Here is a 15,382-nt window from a genome sequence, read left to right as displayed (position 1 = left end):
CCTAATGTGTGGCACCCAGGTCGGACTGTGCCCCTCATGCCCCCCCCCCCCGCGCGCGGTACACCACTACCATGTTCTGATGCTTCCAGATGGTTAAATAGCAAAAGATCATAGGTAGGTAGGTACTTGCATAAAATGTAAAAATCAATTATAAAGTTACTATGTATCTGATGTTTGCAACAAATATTACATAAACCATAGGGCAATAACAAATTGATATAAAAGTATATTAGGAGTTTCCCTTATATACAGTTATACAAACTCTCCTTTTTTGTTTTTTAGTCAGTTTCAAAGGTTTTCCCGATCTCTAAGCGTAGCTAATTTGCAGCATGTATGGTATAACCTACATACCTTATTATGTCGCTGTCCTTAGTTCACCTCTCCCCAGTTCTTCTTCTAAAGATAATAAAATGACTTCTCCCAAAACGTAGTCATACTAATCCTGCCACAAATCTTCAAGATAGTTGTTCTCACTGAGATATTGTGCAGAAAAGTGGCTTAATGATTATTTTAATCACTTAAAACAACCCTCCACTTTCCGTATGCACTTTAAAGCATATGATAACTGTGTGGCCCTTTTATATTTTTGTGTTGTTCCTTTTTGTAGTATTGAATGAGGATATTTGTAGATACTTATTTATTTAACTGCCCCTTTCCGCCTCAGATATTTTCTGGGCGGGATATGTTTTCGGCTTTGGTGCTGTTGGTTTTATTTGTGTAATCTGTCACTTGGAAAAAAAGTGAAACAATATCTACGTATTTGGCAATAAATAACAGAGCTGCAGCGTTACTTTCGTCTGATTGCATACCTCCCGACATTTCAAATGGCCAAAGAGGGACACCTTTTTTAAGGAAGTGTGGCTAGAGAGCAGAGGTTTACCAAGACTTTTCATGTTACTTTAATGTTTTCGTGTTATAGTTATTTATATTGCTGAATATGCATTTAGAAGAAGAGTAATGGATTTTATTCACACTACCAATGGTTTGGTCTAAAAAGGATCTCTTGGGACGCACGTGATTGGTCACATATGCTAATATGATAATAATCTAAGAATACTGTGATATTTTAACTTTTTGCTCTATTCTATTTTACTATTACTAAATATAACAATGGCTTTTGTATTCAGATGCTAAATGTTCTTGCAGGGCTTTGATGAAAGCCTTTTCAGTTGTTGATAAGAGTCCTAGGGTCAGGTTTCTGTGAGCAAAACGAAGTAGCCAGGTACTAAGGTTGATTTCTGTGTCGAATCATACCAACTGCGGGTGTACTCACAAAGCCCTAACGCTTAGCTACTGTGTTAACGAAGACGTACTTCGGCTGAGCTCGTTTCTGACAACGCACAACCCTACTGCATCCAGCACAGCTGAGCCCCAGGGATCTCAGCCAGGTGGTGGACTTACTAGTGTCCCATACAACTTGCATCCAACTTCACATTAGTGAATAGGGTTGTCATCCATTAGTTATTATGGTATATTGATTTATAAAGCGCCATCGTATTCCACGGCGCTGTACAATGGTAATACCAAGTAGTGCGTAATCATTTGGACTTCCGGAAACAAAAAGGGTGAAGGCACACTGCTCAAACAAGCTTCCAATCTATCTAATTTGGGTGAATTAAAGTTTTATTGGATAACCCCCAGGTATTTATTTTATAGAATAGGACTGAAGAAGGTTAGTAGTCAAATTGCTATGTTATATACTACATGTTATGTCCTGTCTACCCTTTGTACAGCGCTATGGAATTTGATGGCGCTATATACAACAATAAATAATAATAATAAGTACTAAGTGTTACTTGAATTGCACAGTAATTATTCTTATCTGTTTCTGCATCTTTCAACATCATTTTTCACCGTCTGATATGTGTGATATAAACCGAAAAGAAAAAAATGATGTGCATATGCTGAAAACTAATGTGTTGCACTTAATGCAGCAGCTCAGGATGTAATAGAAAAGCACTCAGTGTGTGGCATTAATATAGCGTGATACATAGTCACTTCAGTAGAAAATGACAGAGACTCAGCAGCGCTGTGTATAATGGGCTTGTACACAGCCGGGGAGCTCCCCTCGAGTTCTGCAGCCTTTGTGAATACTTTCTATTTATATCTGTACAATCTGCCTGATAAATTAGATGTTATGGACACTTTGCATAAATATTTATGCCTCTGTTTGCGTGGGGGAAGAACAGTTTGATTTACAGGGTAATGTTATGTTTAATGACCCACTTTCTGCTCTTAACAGAGCCAAAGTCACATATCAAAAATACTGCGTGTTTAAAGATAACACGCAGAGACCCTCTCTTTGCTCTGCTGGGCCATCTTAACTACTCCTCCGCTGGCAAAATCTTGTGTACATTTCCTAGGGCGATGGAAAGAAATTGGATTTTATGTAACAGTGAAAGAAGTTACGGTGTGGATATGATGATTTAGGGAATCAAAGAATGCGGTATACTCCAGTGGTGTACCTGGAGTATTTGGTTCCTGGGGCACATCCTATATTTGCCCCCCTACTTCAAATGTACTCACGGTCGCTCACACTCTCACTCACTCTTACTTACACTCTCTGATGCTCTCTCTTACTCTTACTCAGTCTTCCACACTCTCACTCACTCTTACACTGTCTGACACTCTCTCACTCTTCTTCTGTTTTCTTCTGTTCACTTCTCAGCAATATCAGCTTTGCTAACCAGCCTTTACTGAGCGCTTCCTCAAAAGGGCAAAGCCATGGCACACACCCTCTGGTTGCGTACCATGGCTCTGCCCCTTGGCGTAAGTACTCCAGGAGGCCTGGTCAACAGAGCTGATACCACGGAGAAGTGGATGAAAAAAGAAGGCAAAAGGAGAAGAGGAACTGCGGGAAAGGAGACAGGAACATGCAAGCGGTTGGCGAAGAAAGTAGGAGAGAGAGGGAATTTCAGGGAGACTTGGGACCTCTGTGTGGAAGAGTGACACCCCCCACTGGTACGCTCTATCATAATGTGAGGGATCTAGTCAGTGTGGTTTACAAACAGTTAAAAAGTAGCCCCTGCTTTTTTGAGTACTACAAATTAACTTTCTATCTATGTACAGGCCATTAAAATTTATATTATGTAATATCATATGGTTTCCATCTGGAGGACCTCCACATGCTTAGTAGCCAGAGACCTTTGTTGGTTAAGGTAGTTGGGCCAGGCACAGACTTATACGCTTACACACTTATACACTGCAGAAACGTTTTAGTGCATAAAGTGTTTTTGGCTCGCTCCATTCTTTAATCTAGCCAGGTATAGTATAGTGAAATCACTTAGAGCTTGCATCAGTTTTGTGGCCTGTTGCCAACAGGACCACAGCCGTTTACTCCTCTACAGGACCAAAGGAGGAAACAGGGGCTACCAGGCTAGCATCCTGATAACATATCTGGCCTGCTGGGGGAGAAAGGAAGAACCAATGCCTGGGGATGTGAAGAAACAAGGGAGTTTGGCCCCAAATCCCCTGTCCCTTTGCTCTAGGAGCTCCAAAACAACCTTAAACATGCGAGCAGGGCCCTATTAACCTAATATATCGGTTTGTCTTTGTCGGTCAGTTCTCTTTGAATGTGTGGACTGTAAGAAGAGCTGTGTTAATTGTTTGGTGGGTGGTGTAAAATCTATAAACATCTAGTCCAGCAACATACTATTGAAGGGTAAAAATTGTTTTGAGTGAATATGTAAGTTGTTTTGTGCTTTTGTGTCCAAAAAGTGTATTCTTTGTACCCTGTACTCATGAAGCTGGGAACAGATAACATTTATTTTCTTTCTTTATTTATGTTAATAGGCATTTTCCAGTTATCTTTGTGGCACATTCTCCCATAAGTGGACAGATCATGTTGTGCAGATGCTCAAATATTTAAGAATGGTGCAAGCCAAACTTTCTCTTGGCTTGCTAGTCAGGCAGTTACGAGCGTGTCTCCTGGGGCTCTCTGTCATTTTCAGTTGGTATTCTTTTTTATTATGAATTTCTGCAGAAAATATCAATTGTGCCAAGTGATTGTTGTACTGATATTGTGCAGAACATTCAAATCATATTTGCCGTTTCTGGTGGTGTTCTATGGCTCTTGAGGCTCTGGAGAGCATTGTTTTTTTCCTCCCTGATGTAGTTTTGCTGACCGTTCTGGTGGTACACATTACCTAAACAGTTACTGCTATGACCCTCGGCTGATCCCTTTGTCTTCTGGTTTGTGTCTTAGTTGTGGGCAATACTTATAAGAAGACTGCAGTGTGACTTCTAAGTTATTGTAATAAATTTACTTTTTTTTAGTCAAGTAATTATATAAATTATTTAAAGGATTTACTGTTCCATAAATCCACTCCAACAAGGAGGAGAAAGTTACAATGGAAAGGGGGCGCTCATCTGTCATATGCGTTACAGTACATATGATGCTGGAGGGACCATGCAATATGAAGTATTTACTTTATTGATAAAAAAGGTTGCTTATTTCAAGATGCTGTTTTTTCCCACAATCGGCAGATCTCTACTGTGGCTATAGGATATAACCAATGTTGATAGCACATGCAAATAGCCTAGGGGCCAAGTAGAACATCAGAAAATAACACATAACCATTGGTTATCAGCACCAGGTACATCTAATGAGACTCTGCTAGCATTCTGATGCCTCATGATAACCTGTAGCTAATCTTATAGCTAATGGTTTCTTTTAGAATCCTACACCTCTTGATGAACAACAGAGCTTTCTGTTGGAATCATATACCACCTGGTAATCTATGGAGTTTGCAGTTGGAATCATATACCACCTGGTAATCTATGGAGCTTGCAGTTGGAATCATATACCACTTGGTGATCTATGGGGCTTGCAGTTGGAATCATATACCACTTGGTGATCTATGGGGCTTGCAGTTGGAATCAAATACCACCTGGTAATCTATGGATCTTGCACTTGGAATCATATACCACCTGGTGATCTATGGGGCTTGCAGTTGGAATCATATACCACCTGGTGATCTATGGATCTTGCACTTGGAATCATATACCACCTGGTGATCTATGGAGCTTGCAGTTGGAATCATATACCTGATGCTGATCCTCGGACGTTTCTCTTGGAATGCCATACTGCCTGATGATCTGTAAAGCATTTTGTTGGAATCTTGTAGCTGGAGATAATCTGCAGGATGTTCTTTTATTTTTGCCTCTAATTAGATTTGGAAACATGTTGGCTCCTCATGTTCCTACAGGCTTTTTACCTCATGTGACCCTAGAATGGACTTTATTGTGCGAGCCATCCCATTTACAAACCAACATTTCACATCACATCCTATTGCTAATTCTGCTCTGAATGTACCATTTACTTTCTCTTTTACATGAGATCCACTACACACTCTATCAGCTCATCAACCCCTAAGCAATAACTTAAATAATTAAATGCACCCCTAAGCAATAAGTAATGGTAGACTTAATTAAACATCGTTATGTAACATTATTTCAGTTAAGCAGGCTGAACTCTGTGGCAGACCTGTGGGTCTCTGCGAATCCCCAGAAAAGCAGATTTCATTGTTTTTTTTAGTAGCTTACTTCCCATAGCTCTTTGTTACCCCGGGCTTCTTATCTACAATTTCTAATGGGGAATAAAGTCAGGAACAATTAGTCTTCAGGTCAGCACACACGGCTATCTTAAAGTAATGGACTAGTGTCGGCTAACGTGGTACTTAAATAATGTCACTCTGAATAGTAACAGAGTATATAGTAGTTGGCTCCACTAGGGTAATGATCATTTCTTAAATGACTCTGTAAGATGCCATTCAGATGGATTTTAAGATATGGAGCCTTCCACCCTAGCACTATCCTTTAGAAGACCATCCAGAAACCAAATCATTTTTTAGATATATACGTGGGTGAAAGTAGACCTGTCATCCATTAAATGTACACCTCAAGTATAATACAATGTGTATACATACATTGTACTACTGAAATAGCTACCAAATGTATAGATACACTATAGTCGCACTTGATTGGTTGCATAAGCCAGGTTGATTAGTAACAGAATGCTAAACATTTTAACTTCTCTATGTAAGGGATTTTTTTGTACAAAGTAATTAAATTGTCCTGGACCTGAAGATGCTACCTCCGTGCTAGTATTTAATACAACTCTTTTGTAATGCTAAACAAATGTTTAGATTTTGGCCGTATCATGACAGTAATTGCTGATTTAATCCAATGAACGTTAAACAAATCTTCGTGGCAGTTCTACCAACAGATCATGTTGAGGTTACCAAATAATAAATTGCCATTTGCAATCTCTGAACAATTTGCACTTAAATGTATAGCAATTGTAATTGTTGACACTGGGAAGGACATGAGGCAGATAAGAAAGAAACACTTGGTTGTGGGTCTGTAGGGGCCAGCTTATGTCCATAGTGCACGTTTGTTAGTGTCTGACACTGCTGCACTATGACACAGCCCCGAAGGTTTTAAGGATGGCTTTTCTGGGCTGAAGATGCTTTATTAATGAAGTCTCTGTGGGTGCATTAATCGCTTGGCTTTCACAGCTAATGGGCTTCATCTCTCCCTGACGTTCCCCTCGTCCTGCTTCCTGCTTGTGCAGAGATGTGCCTCCATAACTGCCTTCTTCTGTTTAATGTTCTCTGTCTGCGCCCAGCACGCAGATTGAGCAGCTGTTCTGGGTCATTAGCCCACGGATGCAAGAGTAGCATTGGGCTTGCACTTTGGAGAATGTCCATTAACATGCACCCCGCATCGGCATGTCCCCCCCACCTCTCCAGCCATTACATGCAGCGGTGGGGAGATATGATGTATGGCATAGCGCTTCCACATACGTTTACTTAATGCACCAGGCCAATTCTCACAAATATTTTTCTTCACAAATTGCCTTCCTGGTCACTTTATCATTCTTTGGAGGAACCTCTCTGGGGTCTTTAGTTTATCTGTTCTCTTGAAAAAAAAGACATTGTTTTATTCCTTATTATCCATCATCTATTTCAACAGGATATCAAAATTATAAAAAATCACTATAGCTGGTTTGAATGTATCTATTGATATGCATACGGACAAAACAATGTCCCAAATTTAGGAATATATTATCTACAACAGTGTCTCTTGATACGGTGTCTCTTGATACGGTGTCTCTTGAATCAGGCTTGCTTAAAGGGCACCATAGAACCTTCACAATGAGTGATTGGCCAGCCAGCACATCCAATCGCTGCTTTCTATACTGAAGCACAAGCAATGGCGTCCCATGTGCTTTCAGCTCTCATTGTAGACGATACATGCCTATTTACCATTGATGCTTTATGATGCCCAGCTGATTCCATATTTACCTATATAGCCTAACACAGCTAAAGATTAGATTATATTTACCCAATCTTTCTTCATTCCATTATGAACTGTAGATTCACAGGAAGAAAGGATGCCAGATAGACAATATTCTTTAGGGGTATCCAGTCTAGCCATGCAATCATTACAAATGTTATGGGATACGCAAATGATTTTAAATTCCTTAGACCATATGAAACAAATTTTAAACCCACGGTATTCTTTTTATACAAATATACAATATGCATTTTTCACAAAACTTCCCCGCCATTAATTTGTCTAAACCCGGTCCTTGTCGTAATCCAAGAAGGTCTGAATGTTTTTTTCCCACTGATTCTAGGGTTAACATCTGCAGAGTCTATTGCTGTTACCCTGAGAGGTACAGAGACATTCTATGATGTTTGGAATGCATTCTGACAGTGCTGCAAATGTGGATCCTTAATTTTTTCTTTCATGCTCGTTAATACCCTCCCTAAGGGGTCTGCTCATATTGCCAACATTATATGACATTCATTCAAGCAGATATATTACCCAGGATGTGTCGCTGTTAATAGAACCGCATATTGCGGAGTATTTCCCAGTTAATGGGTAATTAAATAATGTTTGTATGTTTAACAAATGCCTACAGAACAAAATGTCCATACAACAGTATATAGTTATCTGATTACTAGATAGATTTCTGGATATAATTATTGATTGTACCAGCAAACTCGAGTTTTGATTATTTTGTTTGCATTATTTTTTTTTGTAAAATAGAGTGAAATGTTTTCTTTGTAGATCTTTAAATATATATTTAAATACATATAATAAAGTGTGCATTGCAGTACTATCACAGCTGTGCCATATCAGTACATTGAGTAAGTGTTGGCTAAATTCTGTGAACTCATTTTAAATAAGGCGCAACCCACTTGTCGGCCTTAAATAAATCTTAATTACTTTCAGTAATGATCTTTGAGAATGAACCCTTTAACTAGTCTGCATACAATCATGTTTTTTTCTTGAGGTCGCTCCCTCTCTTGTGTCTCCAACCCTATTTTTACAAAGAGTCCAGAAGGCACTGGATGTTTCATTTGCATTAGAAGGGCCAACTTGTGCCTTCTTGAAGGGAAGCATCCAGTGCTAGGGGAGACCTCTTGCAACCTCAGACTGCAGTGAACCTAAGTGAACTCCATTCAACATTTCTCATCTTGTTAAGCAAACTGAATTTATTTTGCACAGAGGACTCAGGGATGCCTGGAGAGCTTTGAGAAATAGTGTTTGGACTATTACATCCTGTCTTAAGGCACTTGAGTGATGCGCTAATATCCCCCTATTGTAGAAGAATCTCCATCCATTTGGGGTGTTTTCTTACAGTAGGTTGTAAGGGGCCCTTTTCTTCTTTTGTACCAGTATGTTTTAACATGTTGATCGTAACGTCAAATTGTATCTTGTCAGTTTCACTGCTGTTGGTCATTTTCTCCATATCAGTCACATAATATACTGGCGCTCTGCAAAGAAATGTAATCACAGGATGGTACAGATGGTTTCGCACTGCAATACTCTACCATGTGGCATGACTGCCTCTCTTTCTTACAGGATCCAGGTCAATGCTCAGCCATCTTCATTATAACATTGCACGGTCAGTGCCATTGGCTTAGTAAACACTGGAGTAATCATTCGCAGGCTTTGCATTCCTCGTGGAGTTAAAATTAGGAAGGTAGCCCTTACTGAAATTAAGATGGACAAGTCTCGTTTTATTTAAGCGCAGAAAAGTTTTTGAGCAAACAGTAAGCTGTACTTTCAGAAGTCATTGTGATGTAGAAGAAAAACTTTAGAAAAAAGCACATATTTAAAAAATAATATTTAAAAAAGCGTGGAATAATATTTATACTGGCACAGAAATTGTTATTTCTCAGGGAAATTATGATACCAACACATGCCATGCTGTCTACTTCCATGCTGTCTACTTTTTAATGTTTGAGGAAGAAGATAAGACTCCAAGGCTTGAGTAAATAAATAGGGTGTCAAACTGGCCACAATCCCATATTTTTCCATTTGCTACATGTTTCAGTGCAGAGAACTTAATAAGTAGAGTTATGTTTCTAGATTAAGATTTAATGTTTATACCAATAGAGCAATGATCTAGCTTTTCTTATCACATACTTCTCAAATATTACCTGTGATTATTCCTCACCATTGTTACTGCTTCCTTTGTATTGAGTATGACTGTTATGACTTAGAAGGGAAGAAATAACAGGTAAACGTTTATTTATGCATCTTTTGCCACCAATTTAATTTCTGCTGGGGTATAATAATTACGGAAAAAGCACGTGTTATAGTACATAGTTACATAGTACATAAGGTTGAAAAAAGATCTAAGTCTATCAAGTTCAACCCTTCTACCTAACCTTCCTATTCTTAATCCAAAAGAAGGCAAAAAAAACCCCATAATTAAGCTATTTTGCCATCAGGGGGAAAAATTCCTTCTTGACTCCAAAAGGCAATCGGATTTCTCCTTTGGTTAAGAAGCTCTAAAATATTAATTCTATTTATAGCCCTGTATGTCATGCCTTTCTAAAAATATAGTTAAAAATGTATAGTTAAATATCCAAACAAGTAATTATATAAGGTGTACGATGTCACTCTTGTTATTATTATTCATAGAATATACTGTCCGGTATTGCAGTGGTAACTTGACTTGCCTACTTCTAGAATGTTTTCTCGCCTATCCACAACTAGCCATGCCTCCTTGTGGCTAACGTGCCTCCTGCAACCTGGCTCTCCTCCTCCAGGGTGCCCAAGTATGCCCTCCACTGGTTAAAGTTTCCAGTCTTCCTCAAAGTATCACAAATCTAATTAGCGTAATTGATGAATATACCGGGACCCGAGTACTACTACAGGGCATGTGTAATACAACAAAGAAACTTGGTTTGTTGGCTGTTGGGTCATTTACCTTCAGTAAGATAGAAAGGAGTCTGATTTTACTCAAAACCTGGATATTTAAATCTATTTAAATTAGTTGTCATATATAACTGTAATGTATACGTTTGGTTTCCACACCGTGAAAATAATATGCTTAAAGAAATGCTGACACTGCTGTTATATGATAAATATGTGGATTTTCTTGACCCATCTGGGACATTAGATGAATTCCAGTGGGCTATTCAGTGTGCCAGTCCTCTAAATTATAAAAATGTTACATAAATAGTGAGTCATATGCAACTACCAAAGATCCGCAGCTCTCCGTGACTGTCAGGGATTCCATAAAATGCAAAGATTAATCTCAGACCTCACGGAGATTAGAGCGGAGAAAAAAAACACTTTACGTTATTGTATAGATGCACAGGATACAAAGTATCCGGTTACAAAATATATAAAGCCTCGGGTCTTAATTTATATAGGTTAGGTCACCACATACTGATGAGAGTATTGAAAAATGGCCAGCAAGAGGAGGTTAATTACATTGAAGAATGTCGGAACCAGCAAAAAAAAGAGTCAGCATTCCATAAACCACTAGCTAAACATTACCAAAACGGCCTCCCAGTTCATGTTTCCCCGTCCTCGGCGTATGCTTTTATGGACTGGATCCGACATTTAGTTTGTGAAATGCGGGTGCAAATAATGCTTGTAAAAATACACTAAGAAGGATAAGAATTAGCTTGTCATGTACGGCGAACATGCTGTCTCTCAAAAAATAAATCATACAGATTATACTGTGCTTATTTTTCTACACAAAACACACAGTTTTTTAGTAAAATGGGTTGTGGCAGATATTCTGGGAAAAGGAGTGGAAAAAAATGGTTCTAGATTCCCCGTCTGACTGTGACTACGTTACAAAATAAACTTAGCAAGCAAACACTGCTGTTCTGTGGTCAAATTGTCTGTTTTATACTTTTATAATATAGAAACACAATGATCGGTTACATTTCCTCGAGCTTACATTATGTAAAGTTAAACAATGAAAAAAAAGATATATATTTATATTTATAAATTTTACATGTGAAGCTTTTTATTGAGAAGACGCTATACGCCTCACCAGGTATTGGCCAAGAAAACTTTATTATATATTTTTGGAGACTGGAGAGCGGGTTTTATTAAAACAATAATTCAAGGGTGTTAAGGGACTGGGTAGATGACTATGTAAGAACTTGTTACAGATGTAAAAAAGTTGCAGAGGAGAGCAGTTAGGTGAACGCATTCCAAATGAATGAGAAATTGTGAATGAGAAAATCAGCGGGTATCTCCACTTTGGCTTTAATCTCTGATGTGTCTCCATTTGGGCCAACAGTTTGTACATATAGTCTTATCCCTGATCCTGTTCAGGGTCAAATGACATTAGCTTTTTATTTGAGCAATTCTCTGTTATTCCTTAGATTTACAGTCTCCTTTATTATGACGTTATGCCTTAAGTAACAAAATGAGATTTAAAATATGTTATTTTACTTGGATTTATATTGCATTTTTATTCATTTATGGCCATTATTAAGCGCATTTATGGATTTTATCTTTGATGAAGTCCTAATACAGTTTACAAAGACGATATATAAACAGCTCATTCATGGAAGCCCATTGTGACCAGAGCTGCTGTTAATTCTGGCACCTACTTTAGCCACGTTCTGTCGGATGCAGAAATTTGGCTCCTGTCAAGAGAATTTCTATGTCAAAGGATCTGAAAACAGTATGTGGGAATTCATGCTTTTAAACAATGATGAGAGGAGGTCCCCCGTCCTATTGTTCGTTATTTTTTCATTGTATTAGCAGCCGCTGCTATGCGTCCAATGCGTGTTTATTATTTTGTGTTTTTTCCCCTAGCTGCGCACAGAGGGAAGAGTAGGCAGCACAGTCATAGCCATCTGTATATCAGGAAACCAGGGACAAAGCAATGGCAATGAATGTTGTGATATCCAGACAATAACACGTGGATCTGTGATTGAGCCGTGGGAAGGGCACATGTTAGGAAGCTTTCAGTTCCTTGTCAAACCCCCTTGGAACAGAAGAAGGCTGGCGGAACTGAGTCCTAATTGAGGAATCTGTACCTGCTACAGCTCCCTGCTAATTTGCTTTCCTCCTAGACAATCAAGTATTGTGCTTACAAAGCAGGTGTCTTTGGTGATTAAATAAATATCAACAAAATAAAGGATGAATAAACTTAAAAACAACAACAGTGCATCAGGAACCAATAATCCTATTAATCACTACTTCCTTTAAGTCATTATGGTGTAGGTGTTGGAGCCCCCAAGTGTGCAGTCTGTACACAAATACAACAAACATTGGTTCTGTGAACCTACTATATTAACCTGATGAATCCGCCTCTGCTTATGTGGAGACCGTCATTCTAATAGTAAGCTATGGTTTGCAGCGGTGTTATGACTTACATGGGCAGACATTATCATATATAGAAGTAAAGTACAGCAGTATGGCCCTTGTGAATCTGAAAGAAGAACAAGCCCCCTTATTTGGTTGGAAAATACAAGACACATAATGCCAGCTCTTGGCCTCCTTGATACTTTTAACCACATGTTCTTGGCCAATATCACACTGAGCTCATACAGACTTGTCCATTATACTCCGCACACACAGCCCTGCTTAGAAAGCCAATGGTTGATGTGGAAAGGATTCACCCAGAGCATGGATCATGCGTAAAGGCTAGGATCAGATACCACAAGTTTTCTATGGGCACCCGATACGGTAGATAAAAAAACCCAAAAAAAATTAGATAAATCAAGTCTTCTTCTTCTACCACGTATACCATATCAAAAGACAAGTAAGAATTGTATTGATGCCCTATACATATAAGGTCTTTTGTCCTTCTACATTATTAACTTGTTTTGTGTTATGAGTTTATGTGTTAGGTAGAATTGTTCCAGGGTGGTCGTACGCCATAATATTTACTAGACCCTGGGCATGACCTAATAGGACAAAGTTGCTGAAATTGGTTAAAAAGATTTATGAAATAGTTTTATAACTAGTAAGATATTGATAATTGGTATTTGTTAAATGAGGAATGTATTGGAGTTTGTCTTGCTAACATAGCAAAAAGTAAATGTATTGGGAACCAGAAAAAATATTATTATTGAACTGATTATTCATTCTATGCTTGTCTCCAGGTGCCACCTCCTCACTTTCACAAGGTGAGCTTAGCAGAGGTTATCGCCAAGAAGTCAGAGACCATACGCTCCGAGGTCCAAGAACAGCATGAGGCAGAGTATCAGCTTGCATTGGTCCAGATAAAAGACACCATACGAGAGACAGAGGGTCTAGACTTGAAGGAGACTCTACAGGACCAGATTCGGCAGTGGTTCATTGAGTGCAGGTAACATTAAATCATGTGCATTCAATTCCTTTTTATTCCTTTTTTGCCCTTAGCAAGAGATCTATGAGTTCCAGGTGCTGGCCATGACTAGCATTTGGCCATACTCATTACCACTTGATTTCAAAGATTTAAATCAATGATAATGAAATGAGAGCCAGTGAAAGATTAGTGGAAATTGATGTCTATTTCTAAAGGTCAAGAGGTAGAAATGATCAAGTGAAGCATAATGGCTTATACTAGAGGCCAGGCCATAATTGTAAACATACTATATTGCCCCCATTTTGGTGACATTTGGGTCTGTTCACTGAGAAGTTGAATCTTGACTGTGGTTGAATGCCGTCACATCCTAACGCTTTCAAAACAACTTGCATGATTACTTAAATGCTTGTTGTTTGTGAGTGCATACGAGTGCCTGCAAATTTACAGTTTTCAGGTTTCCAATAACAGCATGAGCATGGAAGTTGGGTGAAAACTTCCATGCCCACACTGGAAGCACATTTCTTTTAAATAAATGTGTGGTGAGGATAAGGCACAAGAGGGGTACAATCATTGGCTCTACCTTTGGTTGATAGGGGTCTTGGGTCCACTTTTGATTTCATTTTGTACATTTTTTGTATGCAGGGGTTGAACTGGGAGAAGCAAGGTTATGGTTGTGAACTGAAACTAGTTCCAACTCACATTTGCAACTAGCAGGTAACTCACAGGTTAATGAAACCACAAGTTGCTTACTTTTTTACAACTTGCATCCACTCGACAAGTGCATGCAAGTTGAGGGTGATTTTTTACGAGTGCTAATGCAAGTTGGCTTTAGTGGATTTGCAAAGTGGGCTTTTGTCCAATTGATGCATATCTTTGCCAACTTGCAAACTCACATTTTAGTGAATAGACTCCACTGCAATACATGCAGAACATTTAAAATACCCTCTGACTTAAAGACATTACACACTGGGTTTTTTTATTGCCTAAGAACAACTGGAAACTTTAGGTAATCACAATGACGTACAGCTAGTTCTAACTAATGAAAATATCACCCACTTCAAAGGAAGCAGTTTTGTTCACATTACTTGGCTTCATATCATAATGTAGAAAGTTAACATTTGATCGAATAATAAATTATCAATCAACTTTCTGATTATTTGCAGAGGCTCGGTGAGAGCAAGGGGAACTGATTTACCGCAAAGCCATCCATCAGAGATAATTTGTGAGGCGCATATAGGGCTGTAATACAAAAAATACTAGAACAAAGACTGTTTATATTATAAACAGACCTGCTGTGCAGTTACATGCATTACAGTTTTTATAGAAAAAAATCAAAGGGATAAATTCAAGTCATCAGAGTTTGCTAAAGGCACATATACCATGGGGGCCGGCACGCCATGAAATACCCCCTGCCAATCACCACCAGTCATGGTATTGATGTGAATAAGCAGAATGGCACTCATTAGTTGGAAGGGGGAGAGTGCATGTCAAGAGTAATAGAACTTTAACGGGGAAGTACCTTTCTTTTATAGTGGTCCCTACAGTGAAGCAGATCGGCCTCAGTTCAGTGTCTCTGCTTGTCAATGAACCAAGCTGCTTTTCCACAAAAAACACTGGGAGTCCTATCTGTAAACCTAGTTCTGTGACAGGCTTAGTGACTATACGCTTCAGCTCTATGTACAAGCTCATGTGTACACCCAGTGTACCTTTTCATGTAGGGTGGATGCCATCAAAACATCTCTTCTGAATGTTGCCCACGGGCCACCAGTTGGACTCCAGTGTTCTGTTTGCTACATGCAGCCCTGTGTT

At 38.9% G+C, this 15,382-nt stretch overlaps 1 protein-coding gene across 1 annotated transcript in view; it reads left to right on the top strand.

Annotated features, from left to right (window-relative positions):
• LOC149282379 (dynein regulatory complex subunit 11-like) overlaps positions 1 to 15,382 on the top strand; it is a 53,786-nt gene that overhangs the window by 11,948 nt on the left and 26,456 nt on the right. The window contains exon 6 of the mRNA XM_089498249.1: positions 13,389 to 13,594. Within this exon, the coding sequence (XP_089354375.1) occupies positions 13,389 to 13,594 (206 nt within the window). The remainder of the gene's footprint in view (positions 1 to 13,388; positions 13,595 to 15,382) is intronic.

Source organism: Sceloporus occidentalis, unplaced genomic scaffold (assembly GCF_023333645.1).
Source record: "Sceloporus occidentalis isolate IW3139 unplaced genomic scaffold, rSceOcc1.0.p SCAF_117, whole genome shotgun sequence".
Lineage (NCBI taxonomy): Eukaryota > Metazoa > Chordata > Lepidosauria > Squamata > Phrynosomatidae > Sceloporus > Sceloporus occidentalis.
The sequence above is the reverse complement of the archived record's forward strand: the minus strand, read 5'-3'. Positions and strand labels throughout refer to the sequence as shown.